Source organism: Anolis sagrei, chromosome 2 (genome assembly GCF_037176765.1).
Source record: "Anolis sagrei isolate rAnoSag1 chromosome 2, rAnoSag1.mat, whole genome shotgun sequence".
NCBI lineage: Eukaryota > Metazoa > Chordata > Lepidosauria > Squamata > Dactyloidae > Anolis > Anolis sagrei.
The window spans coordinates 11886880-11909486 of NC_090022.1; the positions used below are offsets into that span (position 1 = coordinate 11886880).

The 22607-nt window shown below is 44.6% G+C and overlaps 2 protein-coding genes across 2 annotated transcripts in view; one reads left to right on the plus strand and one right to left on the minus strand.

Annotated features, from left to right (window-relative positions):
- LOC132765760 (zinc finger protein 665-like) overlaps positions 1–2653 on the minus strand; it is a 255289-nt gene extending 252636 nt beyond the window's left edge. The window contains exon 1 of the mRNA XM_067465165.1: positions 577–2653. Coding sequence (XP_067321266.1) covers positions 577–984 — 408 coding nt within the window. The 5' untranslated portion in view covers positions 985–2653. The remainder of the gene's footprint in view (positions 1–576) is intronic.
- Positions 2654–2768: 115 nt separating this feature from the next.
- On the plus strand, positions 2769–14615 carry LOC132766036 (zinc finger protein 420-like). Its single transcript, XM_067465193.1, has 5 exons — positions 2769–2850; positions 4974–5091; positions 6913–6986; positions 9219–9345; positions 10796–14615. The coding sequence occupies exons 2-5, from the start codon at positions 4989–4991 to the stop codon at positions 12862–12864; spliced, it is 2373 nt and encodes a 790-aa protein (XP_067321294.1). The 5' UTR covers positions 2769–2850; positions 4974–4988; the 3' UTR covers positions 12865–14615.
- Positions 14616–22607: the final 7992 nt, after the last annotated feature.

Genomic DNA, 22607 nt, shown 5'->3' on the forward strand with positions numbered 1-22607 from the left:
ATGTAACCGCGCCCCCCTTTTGTTTGGTTTTTAGCCATGTAATCGTAAATCCATGTCGTTGCATAGAATCAGTATGTCTGTATGTCCAATGTCATTCTTTGTGCAAAAGTTCTGTAATTTGATATACCCTCTCACACTGGAAATTGAAAGAACCTATGCTTTAAAAGTTATTGTAAAGTTATTCATGACAAAACAGTAGTGAGAATTTGAAACTCAATGTAGAGAAGCATTCCAAAATGATAAAAAAGTAGCCTTCCTAGGTCCAAGACTTTCAGACAAAAGAATCACAAGGCAAAAAAATAGTTGTTGCAATATCCCTCAGAATTGGAGACATCTGGGTGTGGATGGGAGCACATTCCTCTTCTGAACCCATGGAGAGAACACCACATGCTGCCAATGTAGGCCCCCTCTACACTGCCATATAGTCCAGATTATCAGAGCAGACAATCCACATTATCTACTTTGAACTGGGTGGGCAGAGACGACACAAAGTGTCCCATCCTGGAAGAAAGGTAGGGTACATATTTCATCAATCCATCCGTCTTGGCTTTTTAGACCAAGAGGCAATGCTCTCACCTGTCCTTCCTGCTTCTTGTCCTCTGCCCGACTCAGGAGGAAGCCTTCCGCCAGGGCCACCGCCTGGGAAGAGGTCTCTGCCCCACACTCTCGGACCCAGCTCCCCATCTCTGGGGGCAGGATGCTCAGGAACTGCTCCAGGATCACCAGGTCCAGCATCTCCGCCTTGGTGTGTTGCTCTGGCTTCAGCCACTGGCGGCAGAGAGAGTGGAGGCGGCTGCAAACCTCTCTGGGTCCCTCGCCCTCTCGGAAGGAGGAATGCCTGAAGCGCTGGTGTTGTATGTCTGAGCTGCCAATGTTGCTAAGGAAATCTTGCACAGTTCTCTTCCACAATTCCCTATTTCTCTCAGCTCTTATGCCATCAGGATCTCTTCCTGCTTCAGTGCTAGTTAAATCCACCTCATCCATTTTTGATGCTGTGTCCAATGAGGCAACAGATAAAATCAAAGTTACGGCTCCCTGTTGAGAGGCAAAGACTCTCAACAGACTTTGCTCCAAAGTTCTGCAGAGCCACAATGAGCTGGAGTGGAAGACTTTAAGCAAAGAAGCCTGAAGGCTTCTTTATTTTCAGGGTCCTCCCTCCCTCTCTTTGTTATACACTTTATCTATCCTTCCTTCCTCCTTCCTTCTTCCCTCACTTTCTTTTATATACTTTATCTATACTTCCTTCTTCCTCCCCCTTATACACTTTATCCTTCCTCCTACCTCCCTTCCTCCTATACTTTATCCTCTCTTCCTCCCTTTCTCTTACACACTTTATCTATCCTTCCTTCTTTCCTTCCTCTACCCCTTTCTCTTAAACTTTATCCATCCTTCCTTCTTCCTTTCTCTTATACACTTAATCTATCCTTCCTTCTTTCCTTCCTCCCTTTCTCATATGCTTTATCTATCCTTCCTTCTTCCTTTCTCTTATACACTTTATCTATCCTCCCTCCCTCTTATACACTTTATCCTTCCTCCTACCTTTCTGCTATACTTTATCCTTCCTCCCACCCCCCCTTTCTCTTATACACTTTATCTATCCTTCCTTCTTTCCTTCCTCTATCCCTTTCTCTTATACTTTATCTATCCTTCCTTCTTCCTCTCTTTCTCTTATACACTTTATCTGTCCTTTCTTTTCTTCTTCTATACTGTTATCTTATAATTTCTTATACACTTTATCTATCCTTTTTTCCTTCCTCTATCTCTATCTCTTATATTTTATCTATCTTTCCTTCTTCCTTCCATTCTTATACACTTTATCTATCCTTCCTTCTTTCCTCGCTCCTCCCTCCCTTTCTTATACACTTTACTTATCCTTCTGTTTTCCTTCCTCTATCCCTCTCTTACACTTTATCTATTCTTCTCTTTCTCTTATACACTTTAGATATCCTTCCTTCCTTTTCCTCTATCCCTTTCTCTTATACTTTATCTATCCTTCCATCTTTCCTTCCTCCTTTTCTCTTATACACTTTATCTATCCTGCCTTTTTTCCTTCCTACTTTCTTTCCCCCTTCCTCTATCCCTTTCTCTTATACACCTTATCTATCCTTTCCTTCCTTCTTTCCTTCCCCTTAAACACTTTATCCTTCCCCCACCTTCCTTCCTTTCTCCTATATCTTTCCTTCCTTCCTTCCTTTCTCTTATGCTTTATCTATCCTTCCTTCTTCCTCCCTCTTATTCACTATCCTTCCTCCTACCTTTCTGCTATACTTTATCCTTCCTTCCTTCCTCTTATAGACTTTATCTAGCCTTTCTTCTTTCCTTCCTCCCTTTCTCTTATGCTTTATCTATCCTTCCTCCCTTTACACTTTATCTATCCTTTATCTACCTTTATCTACCTTCTTTCCTTTCTCTTATACACTTTCTCCTCCCTCCCTACCTCCCTTTCTCTTATGCTTTATCTATCCTTCTTCCTCCCTTTCTCTTATACACTTTATCCTTCCTTTGTTCCTTCCTCTTACCTACCTTTCTTCCTTCCTTCCTCTTATACACTCTATCCTCCCTCCCTCCCTTTAAAAGAAAAGGGTTGCTGTTTCCCACGGGCCCTGTTCAATGTGGCACCTCTGGTACCTCGCCTTGCTGCTCAACCGGGCAAGGAAGGGTGGAGGGGAGAGAGTTTGGTTCCCAGAGGGGCAGGAAGAAGGCCTCTACTACCTCCTTGCCCCTCTAGGAAACAAACTCCCTCCCCTTAACCCTTCCTTTCCCAGCTGAGATTGGGGAGTTTTCCCCTTTGGCTTCTCTCTCCTCCTCCTCCTTGCAGCCTGTCTCCTTCTCCTTCTTCCTCTCCTCCTGGTGAGTCCTTCCTTCCTTATTCCCAGGCCTTCTCCTCCATATCACTGAAGATCCTTCAGGGCCAAATGCATTAGGGGGAATCTCTCTGGAGTTGAACTCTGCCCCTTGTACACTGCCATACAAAATCCACATTTATCTGTTTTGAGTCATTAACTGCCATATAATCCCACTGCCTTATCAAGTTCGCACCAGATGAGGGCAATGGGTTCAAATGACAGGAAAGGAGATTCCACCTGAACATTAGGAAGAACTTCCTGACTGTAGGAACTGTTCACCTGTGGAACTCTCTGCCTCAGAGTGTGGTGGAAGCTCGTTCTTTGGAAAAAGAGGCTGCATGGCCATCTGTCGGGGATGCTTCGATTGTGCTTTTCCTGCATGGAAAAGGGTTGGACTAGATGGCCATGTGGTTCTCTTCCAACTCAATTATTATATGATTCTAATCCATCTCAAAGCAGATACTGTATATACTCGAGTATAAGTCTAGTTTTTCAACCCTTGTTTTAGGCTGAAAAAATCCCCTTGGCTTATATTCGAGTCAAGGTTATTTATTATTTTACTCTGTCATTATTATTATTATTATTATATTTATTATTTTACTCTATTTATTATTATTATTATTATTATAATCATCATCATTTTACTTTATTATTATTATTATTATTATTACATTTATTATTTTATAATGACTATCATTACATTTATTATTTTACCCCATTTATTGTTGTTATTATTATATTTATTATTTAATTCTATTATTATTACATTTATTATTTTACTGTCTTTATTATTAGAAGGATACATAAGCACATTTACACTGAAAATTAGAGTAATGGTTTAATCAGAACTGGACAGTCTTATCTTAAATTATGTAAATATTCAAAAACACTTAACCTACTGATGCCTCAATTAATGTAATTTTATTGGTATCTATTTTCATTTTGAAATGTACCAGTAGCTGCTGCATTTCTCACCCTCGGCTTATACTCGAGTCAATCAGTTTTCTGAGTTTTTTGTGGTAAAATTAAGTGGCTCGCCTTATACTCGAGTATATACGGTAATCTGGTTTTACATGGAAGCGTAGAAGGGGCCTTGTGTAATAATAATGTGAATTGTCTGCTTTGATAATCTGGATTGCATAGCAATGTAGAAGGGATCTGGGTCTATGCCGCCATATAATCCAGTTCAAACCAGATAATCTGGATTTTATATGGCAGTGGGGCCAAGCTGCAGGGAAAGATATTCCACCTAAGCCTTAGGAAATCATTCCTGGCAGTAGGAGCCATTCGGGCCCGCAATATGCTGCCCACTTATAATATACTTTGTTTATCCCAAAGGGTTGGTGAACCAGTTCCCTGTTGGCTTTGCATGGAACCGATTCAAGCTCTTCCACACAGCTAAATAACCCAGAATATCCATAATATTTATTTATTTATTCATTTATTCATTTACAGTTTTTATATTCCGCCCTTCTCACCCCGCAGGGGACTCAGGGCGGATTACAGTATACACATATATGGCAAACATTCAATGCCGGTTTGACAAACAACATATACAGACAATACACAGAGGCTATTTAACTTTTTTCTGGCCGCCAGGGGAGCTGCTGCTTTCATCCTCCACCAGCGACACCGATGAAGTTCTTCTGCATTCCACATTCCCCGGAGTCTTTTCTTTATGGCCTCATAAATTAGTTAATTTAGCCTCCCACACAAGGTGGTACCTTATTTTCCTACTTGACAGATGCAACCCGGGCTGGTTTTGAACTCATGACCTTTTGGTCAGAGTGATCTTAATGCAGCTGACACTCAGCCAGCTGCGCCACAATCCCGGTGTCTGCTTTGAACTGGATTATCTGAGTCCACACTGCCATGTAGACCAATTCAATGTGGAATTTATATAGGAGAGAATGCTTCTGGAACATGGCCAGACAGCTGGGGAAACACAACAACCCAGTGATTCTGGCCATTAAAGCCTCAGAGGTTGTGAGATCTGCAACAATGACTAATCTTGAGATCCTTGTACCCCAAAGTGACAAACTTCACAATGCTTAAATAAATAAAAGGCTTACAATTATTTTCTAACACTAATCCATATTGAATCAGGAATTCTCCCTGCTCTTTCAGGCCAAAATTTTCCCCATGGAAGTTCTCCCGGCATTATGGAAGTCTCCAAGAGACAAGACGCAGAGTCCCCAATGGAAGGAGCTCAAGCAGAAAGGAGATGGCGCTCCGGCTTCGCAGGGTAAAAATGGACCCTTTCTGGACTTGAAGGAGTTGCAAGAAACTAACTTGTGTTTGTTTCTTATGCTTTCATACATTTCCTGCTGGAAGAGACTAAATATTTTTGTCACTTTAGGATCATAGAAGCAGAGGTGCACATGCAGATCGCAAAACATTGCCATTCAGCACAAGGGTTGAATGCTCTGAGTCCCTTCGGGGAGATAGGGAGGTCTACAACTAAAGTACTATTAATATTATACTATTAATAGTATTAGTAGTACTTGATACATAACAAGATTAGTATACAGCAAACAAGATCACTCTGCTGGCTGTTGTAATGGATCACACGTCGGGCACTTCGCAAGTGTCTAGGATTGTGTGATGTATCGGTAAATAATGTATGCAGATCCGAGTAGGGTGGCCTTTTGCAGCTGACAGGTGTTAATTTTGTCAGCGCTGATTGTTCTTAAGTGCAGTCCAAGGTCTTGAGTGCTGATCACCACTGGGACCACCTTTGCTATTATTATTGTGAGACCGGGTTGTGGCGCAGCAAGATCTTGAGGCACTGCACCCAGTGTATTATTATTATTATTATTATTATTATTATTATTATTATTATTATTATGAGGCCAGGTTGTGGCGCAGCTGGTTGGGACTCAACTGCATTAAAAATCACTACTGACTGAAAGGTCATGAATTCAAAGCCAGCCCGGGTCAGAATAAACTTCCAACCATTTGTCTAGCTTGCTGTCGACCTTTGCAGCCCGAAAGACAGTTGCATCTATCAAGTAGGAAATTTAGGTACATCTTATACAGGGAGGCTAATTTAACTAATTTACGATGCCATAAAACTCTCCAGCAAGATCTTGAGGCACTGCACCCAGTGTGCTGTATTATTATTATTATTATTATTATTATTATTATTATTATTATTATTTGGCTGGGTTGTGGTGCAGCTGGTTGGGAGTCAGCTGCATTAAAAATCACTACTAACCGAAAGGTCATGAGTTCAAAGCAGCCTGAGTCAGAATAAACTTCCAACCATTTGTCTAGCTTGCTGTCGACCTTCGCAGCCCGAAAGACAGTTGCATCTGTCAAGTAGGAAATTTAGGTACCACTTATACAGGGAGGCTAATTTAACTAATTTACGACGCCATAAAACAGGGGACAATGCCTGGCTCGACAACAGACAGCAGGACGTGTGAAAAAGATCTTGGAGTCCTTGTGGGGAGGAAGGTGAACATGAGCAGGGAATGTGATGCAGCAGCAAAAAAAGCCAATGGGATTTTGACCTGTATAAAGACACTAGGACGCGGAGCAATGGCTTCAAACTACAGGAAAGGAGATTGCACCTGAACATTAGGAAGAACTTCCTAACTGTCAGAGCTGTTTAGCAGTGGAACTCTCTGCTCCGGAGTGTGGTGGAGGCTTCTTTCGTGGAGGCTTTTAAGCAGAGGCTGGATGGGGGGGGGGGGGTGCTTTGAACGTGATTGTCCTGCTTCTTGGCAGGGGGTTGGACTGGATGGCCCATGAGGTCTCTTCCAACTCTTTGATTCTGAGTCTAGTGCTTAGATCCAGGGAAGTCATGCTGCATTTTTAAATGTTTGGGCAGGAACATTAGAACAGTGGTGGTCAGGGGTGGCTAGTCCTTGAGGTGGTGCTGGTGCAGAATGATTTTCCATAATCCATAATTTTGCCCCCTAAAGCCTTCCCTCAACTTTTACATGAGGTCAACTTATGTATAAGTAGGTATGGTAAGTGGCTATTTGGGGAAGTCTTTAATAGGATTGAGAATTTCATTTCAGACAAGTCAGCGTCCCATTCCTTTGCTCTCTCTCTACAGTGACTGGAGTGAAGAGGCCACCATCTAGTCCTCCCTTAGCTCTTCCTCTTTGGGATGGATTGGAACCTGTACAGGTAAGGAGGCAGGTCTGGGAGAAGAGACCGAAGCATTGTGGAGATATCTAGTTCCTGGATCACATCCCTGAGAACACTAGCCAAAAACTCGCTCTTCACAGAAAGAACTGGAGCACTGGACTTCTAAAAGCCTGGGTTTGAATCCCTGTGTATTCAACCAATCTAACATTGTCCTTATTTAATGTATCTTCTTTTTTCTTGACTACCCAAGAGAAGGAAATGGGTAGCTTTCTCCATACTTATTTATTTTATTTTATTTATTTATTTACTATATTTGTATATTGCCCTTCTAAGCCCTCAGATGACTCAGGGCGGTTTACAGAGGCAACGATTCGATGCCCAAAAACATAATAAAACATTTAAAAGTATTAATACATAATATAAAACCACAACAAGAATAATAAAAACATAAGCCACTTGCGTCTCCTAATTAAAAATATTATCCATCTCACTGTCCAGTCGTTCCAAGTTCCTATGTCTTTTACATTGCATTTTCAAACACTTGCTCAAACAGCCAGGTTTTGACTCTTTTCCGGAATGTTAAGAGGGAGCAGACCAATCTAATGTCCCTAGGAAGGGGCCACTTCTGAGAAGGCCCTGTCTCTCGTCAAAGGCCCATCGAGGCCAGCATCCTGTGGCCTTGGGCCCTTCCACACAACCCTATATTCCAGAATATCAAGGCAGGAAATCATAGAATCATAGAGCTGGAAGAGATGTCATTGGCCATCCAGTCCAACCCCCACCCCCGCTGCCAAGAAGCAGGAAAGTTGCATTCAAAGCACTCCTGACAAATGACCATCCAGCCTCTGTTTAAAAGCTTCCAAAGAAGAAGCCTCCACCACACTCCGGGACAGAGAGTTCCACTGCTGAACGGCTCTCACAGTCAGAAGTTCTTCCTAATGTTCAGATGGAATCTCCTCTCTTGTAGTTTGAAGCCATGGCTCCATTACGTCCTTGTCTCCAGGGCAGCAGAAAACAAGCTTGCTCCCTCCTCCTTGTGACTTCCTCTCACATATTTATACCTGGCTATCATGTCTCCTCTCAGCTTTCTCTTCATCAGGGTACACATGCCCAGCTCTTTAATCCCACAATATCTGCTTTGAACTGGGTAATCTGAGTCCACATTACCATATATTCCAGTTCAAAGCAGATAATGTGGGATTTTCTGCCTTGATATTCTGGAATATAGGGCTGTGTGGAAGGGCTAACCAGAGTGGCCAACCAGATACCTTTAGGAACCCTGCAATCCAAGCTTAAGGCTATAGCCGACTCTTGTTCTTCTGCCGGAGCCATTGGTATTCAGAGCAATTGGTGTCTCTGCTAATGGACCAACAAATGCAGCCTTTTGCATGTTGTTTCTTTACTGTCCTCTTATGAGCTCTGAGGGCCCCCTGATGGTGCAGCGGGTTAAATGGCTGAGCTGCTGAGCAGCGGGTTAAACGGCTGAGCTGCTGAACTTGCTGACCCCACACCCTGGGGAGTGGAGTGAGCTCCTACTGTTAGGCCCAGCTTCTGCCAACATAGCAGTCCCAGTAGACTCAAATCAAGGAAAAGCTTTATGAGAACCACCACTCCTCTTGGCGTCCCCACAGCAACAACAAGGGTCTCCTTCTGGACAGTTAAACCAGGAAATGCCACCTGGATGGTCCCCCGTGAGGGTCTTCCTCCAGGGGCAAACCAAGAATGGGCAACTAGGAAGTCCCTGAACACACTCAGAAGTGGAGTGGGCAAATCTAAGGACAACTTGGCAAAATGGCACTACCTAAAAGAATCCCACACCTTGTGTGACCATGGAGCAGAACAGACAACTCCATATCTGTATGCTTGTCCACTGTGCCCCGCCTCATGTACAGAGGAAGAAATGTTGGAGGCTACAAACAATGCCATTGCTGTTGCCCGTTTTTAGTCAAAAGATATTTAGCCGCTTGCACTTCTTCTATTTTTATCAGTTTTATACTGATTTATGCAATGCTTTTGATATGAAAGAAATAAGGTCAAAACATGCAAATGTGAGTAGATCAATAGGTACTGCTTCTGCGGGAAGATAACGGCGCTCCATGCAGTCATGCTGGCCAAATGACCTTGGAGGTGTCTATGGACAATGCTGGTTCTTTGGCTTAGAAATGGAGATAAGCACCAAACCCCAGGGTTGGACACGTCTAGACTTAATGTCAAGGGGAACCTTTACTTTACTTGGAGCTGTGAGAAGGAATCATTTCCTTTTCCTTTCAGGGCTGGGTCACTTTTGAGGACGTGGCTGTCCATTTCTCCCCGGAGGAGTGGGCTCTTCTGGATCCTGATCAGAGGGCCTTGCACACACATATCATGGAGGAGACCCATCGGATTATCACCTCTCTTGGTAAGACTCTTTCAGGGATTATAATTTCTGTTTCAAAATGCAATGATCACCATAAAGACAATAGTGCTTCTTCTGATTGGGATTAGAATCCTTGTTATACCAGTCACTGGGAGATCCTTATGTTTGAACTTCCTGACTGTGAGAGCCATTCAGCAGTGGAACTCTCTGCCCCGGAGTGTGGTGGAGGCTCCTTCTTTGGAAGCTTTTAAGCAGAGGCTGGATGGCCATTTGTCAGGGGTGATTTGAATGCAATATTCCTGCTTCTTGGCAGGGGGTTGGACTGGATGGCCCATGAGGTCTCTTCCAACTCTGTGATTCTATGATTCTATGATTCTATGAGTGAGAGAACTACACTCCAATTCCCAACTGCTTTCATATATTTGGCTAGTGCTTCTTTCAGCTTGGCTAGCAGAGAGAAATGCTGGGAGCAGTAAGTCATCAGCACTGGGTGGGCTGCCTTGAACGACTCTAGAGACAACGGATTATTAGGGCTAATAGTAGAAAATTATTTTTTCATTATCTTGCATTTCTACAGGAATGTTCTTTAGATAGTATTTTGGCAGTATGGTTGATTTAACGTGGATTTTTTTAAAAACAATTATTTATTTACTACATTTGTATACCACCCCTCTCAGCCTGCAGGCGACTCGTGGCGGTTCACAAGGCAACAATTCAGTGCCATCAACATCATAAAAACATTAAAACACTTAAAAGCATTGACATATCAAGCAGGAGCATAACAATAATAAAAAACAAATCAATTCGTCTCCTAGATAAAAAAGACTTTCTCTTGATTTTTCATATTAAAGGTTCATAGTTCTGCCATAATCTGTTCCTAATTATGAATTTGTAAAAAAAAAAAGTGTTTTTCCCACATTTAAGAAAAAATTATCTTTATTATATCATTTTAACTTCCCTCAGTCTTAATTCGAATCTGGTTAGCTTTAAAAATATTACTATTATTTGAAACACAAGATTTAGACTGAGTTGGATGTTGTTTTTAATGTGATGAATTGTTTTTATATGTATTTTAGAACTTATTTATCATATGTTGTTTTATGACATTATTTATTGTATAACATTGAATGTTGCTGTTAGCCATTCTGAGTCCCTCCACTGAGGTAGAGAAGAACAGGATACAAAAGTTCTAAATAAATAAATAAAAGATTAGTACACAGTAAACAAAATCACTATGCTGGCTTTTACATTGGATCACATGTTGGACACTTCCCAAGTGTCTAGGGCTGTGTGATGTATCGACAAATAATGCATGCAGATCCAAGTAGGGTGGCCTTTTGCACCTGACAGATGGTAATTTTGTCAACACCAATTGTTTTTAAGTGCAGGCCAAGGTCTTTAGGCACTGCACCCAGTGTCCCGATCACCACTGGGACCACCTTGACTGGCTTTCCACTTACACTGAGGAATGATTGTTTTTTGTTCTTTCCAGCAGATAATTGGATGAAGAGCAATGTGAGCACCACATCTGGGAGGCACTTTTTGGACAGATGGAAACTCACTGGACACCAGAAACACCACACAGAAATGGAAGGCTCTACTAAAAACAAGGCTTTCAAATGCAGTGTCTGTGGGAAAAATTTTGCCCAAAGTATGGCACTTCTGCTGCACAAGAGTCTTCACGATGGAAAAAAATACAGTGGACGTAAAGTCTTAAGGAAAGGGTTTCATTACAAATTGCAGCATCCAAGCCATCAAGGAGCCCACAAGCAAATGAAAAAGCACAAGTGCAAGGAATGCGGCAAACACTTTGCTTGTAATTCTGTTCTAGTCATTCACCAGAGAGTCCACACAGGAGAGAAACCATATCCATGCCTGGAGTGTGGGAAATGCTTCTCTACCAATTCAATCCTGGTGAATCACCGGAGACTCCACACAGGAGAGAAACCGTATAAATGTCAGAACTGTGAAAAGTGTTTCTCTACCTATTCAAACCTTGCAAGCCATCAGAGGGTCCACACAGGAGAGAAACCATACCAATGCAAGGAGTGTGGGAAATGTTTGTCTGACAAGTCTTACCTTCTTGACCACCAAAGAATCCACACGGGAGACAAGCCATACAAGTGCGAGGAGTGTGGGAAATGTTTTTGTACAAACTCGAGCCTTGCAAGCCACCGAAGAGTCCACACAGGAGAGAAACCGCACAAATGCCAGGAGTGTGGGAAATGCTTTGTTCGCAGTTCGTACCTTGCGATCCACTGGAGATTGCATACAGGAGAGAAACCATACAAATGCCAAGAATGTAAAAAGCACTTTGTTTGCAAATCTGAACTTGTGAGGCACCAAAAGAGGCATAAAGGAATGAAACCGTACACTTGCAACGTATGCGGGAAATGTTTTTCTCGAAATTCCATCCTTGTGAGCCACCAAAGAGTCCACACCGGGGAGAAACCATACACATGCCAGGATTGTGGGAAATGTTTTGCTCAGAATGCACACCTTGCCCGCCATCATAGAATCCACACAGGAGAGAAACCACATAAATGCCAAGAGTGTGGGAAATGTTTCGCTCGGAAGGGACACCTAGTGATCCACCAGAGAGCCCACACAGGAGAGAAACCCTTTAAATGCCAGGAGTGTGGAAAACGTTTTGCGCACAGTGCCTATCTTGTGAGCCACCAGAAAGTTCACATGAGAGAGAAACAATACAAGTGCCAGGAGTGCGGCAAATGTTTTTCTAGAAATTTAAGCCTTGCAATTCACCAGAGAGACCACATAGGAGAGAAACCATATAAATGCCAAGAATGTGGGAAAAGTTTTGCTCACAGCTCACACTTTGTGGTTCATCAGAGAGTCCACACAGGAGAGAAACCATATACATGCCAAGAGTGCAGGAAATGTTTTTCTACTGGTTCCATCCTTGTGGCCCACCAGAGAGTCCACACAGGGGAGAAACCCTACCAGTGCCAGGAATGTGGGAAAGGTTTCTCCAAAAATGCAAACCTTGTCAGTCACCAGAGAGTCCACACAGGAGAGAAACCATATAGGTGTCATGAGTGCGGGAAACGTTTTGCTCACAGTTCATACCTTGCCATCCACCGGAGGCTGCACACAGGAGAGAAACCCTACCAATGCCAGGAATGTGAAAAAAGTTTTGCTCGCAGGTCATACCTTGTGCAGCATGAGCAATTCCATGCGGGCGTGAAACCATACAAATGCCAAGAGTGCCGGAAATACTTTGTTTGCAGGTCGGAACTTGAGAAACATCAGAACAACCATGGAGGAGAACAGCCATACAAATGCCAAGTGTGTGGAAAGTGTTTTTCTCGAAATTCAACCCTTGTCAGCCACCAGAGAGTCCACACCGGAGAGAAACCATACCGATGCCAGGAATGTGGGAAATGTTTTGCTCAGAACGCACACCTTGTCATTCACCAGAGAATTCACACAGGAGAGAAACCATACAAATGCCAGGAATGTGGGAAATGTTTCTCTCAAAATTCAAGCCGTGTGAGCCACCAAAGAATCCACACAGGAGAAAAACTAGAGAAATCCCATTAGTGTGGACTATATTTTGATAGTGTTCACTTGAAACAGCAGATTGTTCACAGAGGTGAAACAGTTTTAAAACTTCCTGAAGTGTGTGAAATGCTTTGTTTTCAAGCCAGAGTTTTAGACTCATTACAGCAGTGGTTCTTAGCCTGTGGGTCGTGGACCACTAGTGGTCCATGAGGACAAAAATCTGGTGCGCAAGCCTCCTTCCCCTTTATTTATGTATTTTATATTATTTATATTATTTTATTTTATTTCCACACCTTTCATGCTGCCTGCCATTTCTTTCCTGTCACTGACCAGCCCCGTCCCCTTGGATAGATCACGTCAGCTCTAGATGATTAAATATGTTTTTTTGTGGGTGAGCAGATGGTGACTACTGGATGGCATATGTTCTGTATCAGAACTACAGCTGATGGGGTCTATCCAATGCAATATTCTGAATCAGCACCCCAAATAACCAAACCAAATCTAAAGTTGACCAAAAACCCTTTTGGTACTAATGTTGGAGAGTGGTCCCAGATCAAAGTGGTCCTTGGTCACATGGTCCCTGGTCAAAGTGATCCCTGGTCAAAGTGGTCACTGATCATAATGGTCCTTGGTCAAAATGGTCCCTGGTCATGTGGTCCCTGGTCAAAGTGGTCCCTGGTCAAAATGGTCCTTGGTCAAAGTAGTCCTTGGTCAATGTGGTCCCAGGTCAAATGGTCCTTAGTCAAGTGGTCTCTGGTCAAAATGGTCCTTGGTCAAGTGGTCCCTGATCAAAGTGGTCCCAGGTCAAGTGGTCCTTGGCCAAGTCGTTCTTGGTTAAAGTGGTCCTTGGTCAAGTGGTCCCTGGTCAAAGTGGTGCCTGGTCAAGTAGTCCTTGGTCCATGTATATATGACTGTCAGGTCACTTCTCAGCCTGTTCCATGACAAATTTATTCAAACCCTTCAATTGTTTCTCACAGAGGTTTATTTCCAGAACTTGTATTACCTTGGGCACCCTAATCTTGTCTTCTTAAATATGATAGCCGGAATTGGACAGGGTACACCAGGCGAGTCCTGGCCAAAGACAGCATACTATCGTTTCTCTTCATCTGTATCCTGGCAGAAAGTATGCCAAGAAAGCAACGGAATCTCCCTAGCAACAACTTCGATATGTCACTGTAGGAAGGAAGGTTTGATAATCACTGCCCGGACCATCCTGGAAAAGAGAATCTCTACTCTCAACTAGTTATGGTTTCACTTCAGTTTGTAATATATGTCTCTTATGGATGTTTATATGCATGTATCAAATGTTGCTTTATAGCAACAGTTGTGTATTCCTTCCACCAAAGCCTGTTTAGAGATGTTCCTGCCTGTTCCTCAACAGATCGGTTTGCATTCTATAGTGGATAAATGGCTAAGTTATATTGTTTCAACTAGTAATGGTCCTTTATGTGTTTATTAATTTAGTAATCGGCATTGAATGCTTGCCATATATGTGTTCTGTGATCTGCCCTGAGTCCCCCTTGGGGTGAGATAGGCAGAATATAAATACTGTAAATAAATAAATAAAATATTATAAATATGACTGCTGAGGCGATGCAGAGGATATAAAGACACGGTTCTTGGGAAAGTCTAACACCTTACCTGCCATATACTGTACTGTAATGTACTGTTTCCTTACAAGTAATGCAATGTCATGAAAGCTGTGCGCCTAGACGTCAAAATATTTCTCCCTAAAGGGAATGCATTTGTATCTCTGTGACTGCAAATAATAAATAACCTGAAAACCTTAACAGAGAGCCTGCTCCTTCTCCAATATAAATCCTGAGATTGCCATCCTGAAGATTATACTAACCTTACATCTTTTTTAATACTTGCAAACTTTGTGGATGAAGGGGGTGTTGTGGATGTGGCATGTCCCCATGATATTCTTGAAAATAAGCTAATAAAATGTGGACTAGACAATGTTACTACTAAATGGATTTGTATTTGGTTGACTGACCAAGCCCAAAGTGTCAAGACCCAGGCGGACCAACGAGGGAAACAGCAGCTTAAGGGTTAACAAAAGGTGTTTAATGGCAAATTAACAAGTCAAATGACTCTTATCAGCAGAGTGTGTAAACAAAAGAGCCTGCGGCTTGCAGGAATGTAAACAAGGCAGCAACCCAGGCAGTCTGGGCAGAAAAAAGGAAACTGAAGAAAAACAGACAAACAGTTCGTGGTCAGAATGGAATACAGGCAGTTCAAAAATCACAAAGCAAAAAGCAGTATGAGGAACGGTCCGAAGTCAACGCAGGAGACAGGCAGAACTACAGAATAGTCAAGACGGTCCAAGGTCGGGGCAGGAGACAAGACTCACAGTTCCAAGGCAGGCAAAGTAGTCAGCACGGTCACGGAAACACGATTCTGGATGCAAGGACTCAAGGCAAGAGTTAACAGCAGAATACACAGGTACACAACACTTTGAACTCTGCAACATGATGGACCCAAGGCTACTCCTTAAATCCCATCAGAATCACTAGATTCGCCTCCAGGTGCATCCAGTTCCACAGGTGAACTGCGTTCCCTCCATTGTTGCCAGTCTGCACTCCGGGCTGCATCCTGAGAAGCAGTATCCGAAACCCATGGGTCTGTGAACCCTTGGAACTCATCACTGGAGGTTGGAGCATTAATCACATCCTGAACCTCCTGGACCCTAGTCCAGTCAAGCTCTTCATCATCACTTTCAGACCCGTAGCTATCTGCTATTTCTTTAAGACGCTTGGAAATGGATTCCTCATCGCTATCTGAACTGTGTGCTACTCGCTTTACACCACGGTAATCCTCCATCTCCATCTCCTCATGAGTAAACCCCTGAAACTCTTCCCCATCACTAGATTCTAGGAACATGTCCCTAATGCGCTTCAGCTGCTGCTGAGCGTCTTCCTCTTCCAAGCCTCGTTTCCTCCTACTAACACTAGTAGATACATGAGGCACATGCTGAGTTACAACACAAAGGGTGCTCACTTTTAACCTGAAGTGACTAGTGGAGTGACTACTTCAAGACCTTTATCAATGACTTAGACCATAGTTTTCCAAACTGTGTATTGTGACACATTAGTGTTTTACCTGCACTTTGTAGGTGTGTCACAGAAACATAACGAGAAATATCTGAGTATGTGAAATAAGCAAAAATTAATATATATATATTTGAATATAAATAAAAGGTTTTCATGAGATTTGTTGAGTTTCCCTACATTTCATTACCAGAATTTTTATGTATGTTTCCGTATCTCTTATAAAAGGGTGGCTTAACCCAGGTATGGGCAAACAGAAAGGAGGAAACCATGAAAAAGAACAAACTCTGGTTACCAGTATTTTAAAAAATCTAAAATTATAACAGTAAAACAACACTCAAACACAGGAGAACTCCAGAGAGGAAATAATCAGGGACAGCTAATCACCCCTCAACAAAAGATTCCCCCAGGCACCAACAAGCCACATTAAAAAACTGCTAGGCTATCAAATGCTAATCAAGGTGGCCAATTGAAACATTCACACCTAGCTCCAGCAGACAAGAGCTCTTTCTCCCACCCTGGACATTCCAGAGATATATAAACCCCATTTTCCTAGTTTCCAACAGACATCACAACCTCTGAGGATGCCTGCCATAGATGCAGGAGAAATGTCAGGAGAGAATGCTTCTGAAACATGGCCAGACAGTCCAGAAAACAACAACAACAACCCAAGGGGACTCAGGGCAGTTTACAACAAAAGTAACAGAGTGACAAACATTCAGTGCCAAAGTGAACAAAGAACAAATCAACTGGAGATGCTGTGGCCTGCTGAAGGGCAATAACAAGGCCCTCCTGAGCCCGGCCTGGTGGAGGCCGATGACTAGGCCTTCTTCGGCCCGGCCTGCTGAAGGGAGATGATGAGGCCCTCCAGGGCCCAGCCTGTTGGAGGGCGGTGATGAGGCCCTCCTGAGCCTGGCCTGATGGAGGGCGATGAGAGGCCTTCTTGGGCCCGGCGTGCTGAAGGGCAATGATGAGGCCATCCAGGGCCCAGCCTGGTGGAGGGCGATGACGAGGCCTTCCTGAGCCTGGCCTGGTGGAAGCCAATGAGAGGTCTTCTTGGGTCAGGCTCGCTGAAGGGTGATGATGAGGCACTCCTGAGCCTGGCCTGGTGGAGGGTGATGATGGGGCCCTCCAGGGCTCAGCCTGTTGGAGGGCGATGATGAGGCCCACCTGAGCCTGGCCTGGTGGAGGGCGATGAGAGGCCTTCTTGGGCCCGGCATGCTGAAGGGAGATGATGAGGTCCTCCAGGGCCCAGCTTGGTGGAGGGTGATGAGGAGGCCCTCCTAAATCCAGCATGGTGGAGGCCAATGAGAGGCCTTCTTGGGCCCGGCCTGCTGAAGGGCGATGACGAGGCCCTCCAGGGGCCAGCCTGGTGGAGGGTGATGATGAGACCCTCCTAAGCCCAGCATGGTGGAGGCCAATGAGAGGCCTTCTTGGGCCCGGCCTGCTGAAGGGAGATGACGAGGCCCTCCAGGGCCCAGCCTGGTGGAGGGTGATGACGAGGCCCTCCTGAGCCCAGCCTGGTGGAGGCCAATGAGAGGCCTTCTTGGGCCCGGCCTGCTGAAGGGAGATGACAAGGCCCTCCAGGGCCCAGCCTGGTGGAGGGTGATGACGAGGCCCTCCTGAGCCCAGCCTGGTGGAGGCCAATGAGAGGCCTTCTTGGGCCCGGCCTGCTGAAGGGAGATGACAAGGCCCTCCAGGGCCCAGCCTGGTGGAGGGTGATGACGAGGCCCTCCTGAGCCCAGCCTGGTGGAGGCCAATGAGAGGCCTTCTTGGGCCCGGCCTGCTGAAGGGAGATGACGAGGTCCTCCAGGGCCCAGCCTGGTGGAGGGTGATGACGAGACCCTCCTAAGCCCAGCATGGTGGAGGCCAATGAGAGGCCTTCTTGGGCCCGGCCTGCTGAAGGGCAATGATGAGGCCCTCCAGGGCCCAGCCTGGTGGAGGGTGATGATGAGGCCCTTGTGAGCCTGGCCTGTTGGAGGGCGATGAGAGGCCTTCTTGGGCTCGGCCTGCTGATGACTCACAGCAGCCCAGTGATTCTGGCCATTCAACAGCCTACTGTTGACCTCACTACCTCTGAGGATGCTTGCCATAGATGCAGGCGAAACGTCAGGAGAAAATGCCTCTAGAACATGGCCATATAGCCCGGGAAAACCTCCAACAACCCAGCCTACTGGCTGTTAGGAACTGTGGAAGTTGAAGTCCAAAACACCTGGAGGGCCGAAATTTGGCTGTATAAGGAGAAAGATGGGGAATAAATAAAGGAATATTTGAATATTCTGCTGCCTGCCTTTGTGGGATTTTGAACCCAAGGAGGCGTCAATATAGCTCTTCCAGGAGGGAGGCCTTCTTTGTTTACTCTCCATACCGAAACTGAGAGCAAAGAGAGGCTCCTCCCCCTCAAGATGCGTTCAGCGCTGTGATTGGACAAAAGGCCTGAATCCAGAGCCTGGGCGGGGCTTCGGTCACGTGACGGGAGGAGGCTGAGAGAGGAAGCACGTGACCGCCAGGCCGGAGAAGGAGGAAGGAAGAGAAGGAGGAGGAGGAGAAGGCCTGGGTATATGGAGCGGGGAGCCGGGGCTGGGAGGGCCTCAGGCGCCGGGGGAACTCGTAAACGAGAGGAGAGGGCTCTAAGGATCCGTCCAGAGGGACTGCGAGGCCGAGAGGGAGCTGGAGAGGCCTTTGGAGGGAAAGGCCAAGATGGCGGCCCTTCTCTCTCTCTGTCTCTTGAGGTTGCCATGGAGACCAGGCCTTTGGTGGTGGTTGGAGGGAGGCCTTCTCCTTGTTCTCCTCGCCCCGCCGCCTTCCCAGGCAGAGTGTAGCAGTGTTGATACAGATTTGAGAATAAGGAGGGGGGAGGTTTAATAAGTTAAAGGGAAAGTCAGGAGCTTCCCCTTGTTTTTCTAGGGAAGGCTGTGGGTATTTATTATTTACTAGCCGTCCCTTGCCAGGCGTTGCTGTGGCCCACTCTGTATATATGTGTTTTGTGTGTATATATGTGTACTAGCCACCCCCTGCCACGCGTTGCTGTGGCCCAGTCTGTATATATGTGTTTTTTGTGTTTGTATATATGTTTAAATATTTGTGTATCTATGTATATATGTGTGTTTGCGTATATGTGTATGTGTATATATGTGTTTGAAGATGTATATATATTTGTGTGTTTATATGTGTATATGTATATTGAGTATAAGACAATTATGCTGGGGAAAGTGGAAGGCAAAAGGAATAGAGGCCGACCAAGGGCAAGATGGATGGATGGCATCCTTGAAGTGACTGGACTGACCTTAGAATCATAGAATCAAAGAGCTGGAAGAGACCTCATGGGCCATCCAGTCCAACCCCCTGCCAAGAAGCAGGAATATTGCATTCAAATCACACCTTGAAGGAGCTGGGGGTGGTGACGGCCGACAGGGAGCTCTGGCGTGGGCTGGTCCATGAGGTCACGAAGAGTCAGAGACGACTGAACGAATGAACAACAACAACATATTGAGTATATGTGTGTGCTTGTCTATATGCATATGTGTTTATATATGTGTGCATGTATGTGTGCACATGTATATTTATATGTGTATATGTATATATGTGTGTATGTAGATGAGTGTGTGTATATTTGTGTGTTCTTGAGTATATGTTGTTGTTCATTCGTTCAGTCGTCTCCGACTCTTCGTGACCTCATGGACCAGCCCACGCCAGAGCTCCCTGTCAGCTGTCACCACCCCCAGCTCCTACCGACATATCTCTGGTTGTACTAGTCCATTTAGTTTTCTTGGCAAGGATACTGGGGTGGTTTGCCATTGCCTTCCCCAGGGATCACGCTATATGTATATACACGTGTATGTATGTGTGCATGAGTGTGTGTGTGTGTGTGTATGGTGTATTTTTTGGATTTTTAAGTCCGTTCTGCTGGGTTGTTTTGTTGTTGTTGTTTTTTGTAATTTTAGGGGTGATGAACACCCATTGGTCTGTTAGGGGTGTACTGTCCAAATTTCGTGTCAATTCGTCCAGTGCTTTCCGAGTTCTGTTAATCCCACAAACGAACATTACATTTTTACTTATATAATGTGGTTTTGCGCATGCGTTGTAATTGATTTTGTTTTTGCTTTTTGAGTCTTTTCTGCTGTGCTTTTATGAGTGATGGTCACTTGTTGACCTGATAGGTGTGTTGTGTCCAAATTTGGTGTCAATTCGCCCAGTGGTTTTTGAGTTATGTTAATCCCAAAAACTAACATTACATTTTTATTTATATAGATTTATTTATTTACGAAATTTATGTGCCACCCTTCTCACCCCAAAGCGGACTTAGAGCAGCTTACAAGTTATATGTGCATATAATATATTATTAGCATAGCACAATATTGGCATTATATATTACTATATTGTTCTAAACTACTATATTGTAATATTACATATAATATAAAATATGTAATTATATTATATTGGGAGGTTGTGTGTTTTCCAGGCTGTATGGCCATGTTCCAGAAGCATTCTCTCCTGACATTTCACCTGTATCTATAGCAGGCATCCTCAGAGGTTGTGAGGTTTGTTGGAAACTAGGAAAATGGGGTTTATATATATCTATAGCAGTGGTTCTCAACCTGGGGTCCCCAGATGTCTTCAAATCGGTCTTCAGTCCTGCCGGCACAAGGATTTAACCCACTGCACCACTGTGCTGCAATATATTTCTCAGGCCCAGGCGCCCACTTGCCTGTACAGCCCCCTCCCAAGAACACAGGAATACCAGGGTCTAGTTTTTAACCATACTGCTTCTATTTAATTTGTTTTAAACTTTTGTATGGCACCTTTTAAACTTGCCTAGTGTGGAGTGTTAGCTGCCTTGAGTCCCCATGGGGAGAAAGGTGGGGTATAAATAAAGATGATACATAAATAAATAGTAAGGATAACACAGATTTGAACAGAAGGGGAATATAAGGCTATCAGGAAGACCCCCCCCCCCCACTCTAACAAATGTAAACCCAATTTCTTGACTTTTCAGAGTTTTGGATCCAGAGAGCTCCTCCTTCGCAGCAGGAACATGGATGGACCAGACCTTGCCAGCACAGGCACACAGTCTCAGGGCTTTGAGCAGTTCTTCTACAAGGAGGTAGAGTGGCCCCGGGAATTGTGCAGCCGACTCCACCATCTCTGCCGCCAGTGGCTCCAGCCAGAAAGGCAGACCAAGGCTCAGATGCTGGACCTGGTGGTGCTGGAACAGTTCCTGAGCATCCTTCCCCCAGAGATGGAAAGCTGGGTCAGGGAATGTGGGGCAGAGACCTGTTCCCAGGCGGTGGCTTTGGCTGAAGGATTCCTTCTGAGTAAGAAAGAAGAGCAGCAGCAGGTGAAGGTATGGCATATGCAAGGCAGAGAAGAGAGAGACATCCTCTCAATCATACTGCAACTACTTCCATAGCCTCTAGAACAGTGGTTCTCAACCTGGGATCCCCAGATGTTTTTGGCCTTCAACTCCCAGAAATCCTAACAGCTGGTAAACTGGCTTGGATTTCTGGGAGTTGTAGGCCAAAAACATCTGGGGACCCCAGGTTGAGAACCACTGCTCTAGAATATTTGTTGTACCTAAATTGAAATTGGATGCCCCCAGTGTATCCCAGTATAAGGGTTCCTTATTTTGGAGTCATCTTCAGAAATTTTGGAAGATGAGTTTCAAATAAGCTGAATCTCCCTTGGTTGTCTTTTTTTTTTTTTTAAGGAAAATCGCAGAACTTTTGGCTACCACTGATACAGAACTAGATTGGTTGCTGTGGCAAGTTCAGGGGCAGCATATGGTTGTAGTGGGGTAGGGAATGGGCTGTGTTTGTCTTCATGCCTCCAGGGCTCCCTTTCCCCCTCTAAAATATAACACTATTCTCTTCTAGATCAGTGATTCTCAATTTGTGGGTCCCAAATGTTTTGGCCTTTAACTCCCAGAAATCCTAAGAGCTGGTAAACTGGCTGGGATTTCTGGGAGTTGCAGGCCAAAACACCTGGGGACCCACAGGTTGAGAACCATGTTCTAGAGCAAGTTGCTGGTACAGTCATGAATGGATGGTTGAATGGTTCAGACTCTACCAATGTCAGCTTCAACCTCCCCCCCCCCCCAGCCCAATGGATGTACAGCTTTTACTATTTCTCCTTCACACACTCTTGAATGCTCACCACTGTTTCAGGTGAAAAACCACTCTGTGGATGTTCAGCCTGATTTACCTGCAGCAAGGGAGGCTCCATCAAATGCCAGGCAGAATCCTCAGCGAGGGGACACCACTTTGCAAGGTAAGGATCTCTGAGGGGGATGGGTTCTACTCACAGCTATATCACACACACACACACACACACCCTCCTCATTTTGTGGAATGGGCTGGGACATTGTTGTAAGAAAAATAACCCAGGTGATTTAGGGCAGGCTGGGAAAGGATCTGGGTAATTACCATTCCTTGGGTTTAGTGGATCAATGAGAATTAGAACTTAGTGTCTTTAGGGCACAGTTATGGAAGTTAACTATTGCTACATACTTCAGAGCCAACCTTAAGAAATGGGGCCACAAAATGTGAATGTGGAGAAGAGCAAACCACAGACCACCTATTACAATGCAGACTGAGCCCTGCCACATGCATAATGGAGGACCGTGTTATAGCAACACCAGAGGCCTTCCTAGTGACCAGCTACTGGTCAAAAGATATTTAATAGAATGTCAAGTTTTTAAAACTCTGTGTTTTTTAAATACATTACAACTGT

What these genes read in the sequence shown, in the direction of transcription:
- LOC132766036 (XM_067465193.1), top strand. Translation starts at nt 4,989, where the DNA reads ATGGAAGTTCTCCCGGCATTATGGAAGTCTCCAAGAGACAAGACGCAG. An exon ending in ATGGATTGGAACCTGTACAG is followed by an intron (nt 6,987 to 9,218) that starts GTAAGGAGGCAG and finishes TTTTCCTTTCAG; the next exon opens with GGCTGGGTCACTTTTGAGGA. An exon ending in TCGGATTATCACCTCTCTTG is followed by an intron (nt 9,346 to 10,795) that starts GTAAGACTCTTT and finishes TGTTCTTTCCAG; the next exon opens with CAGATAATTGGATGAAGAGC.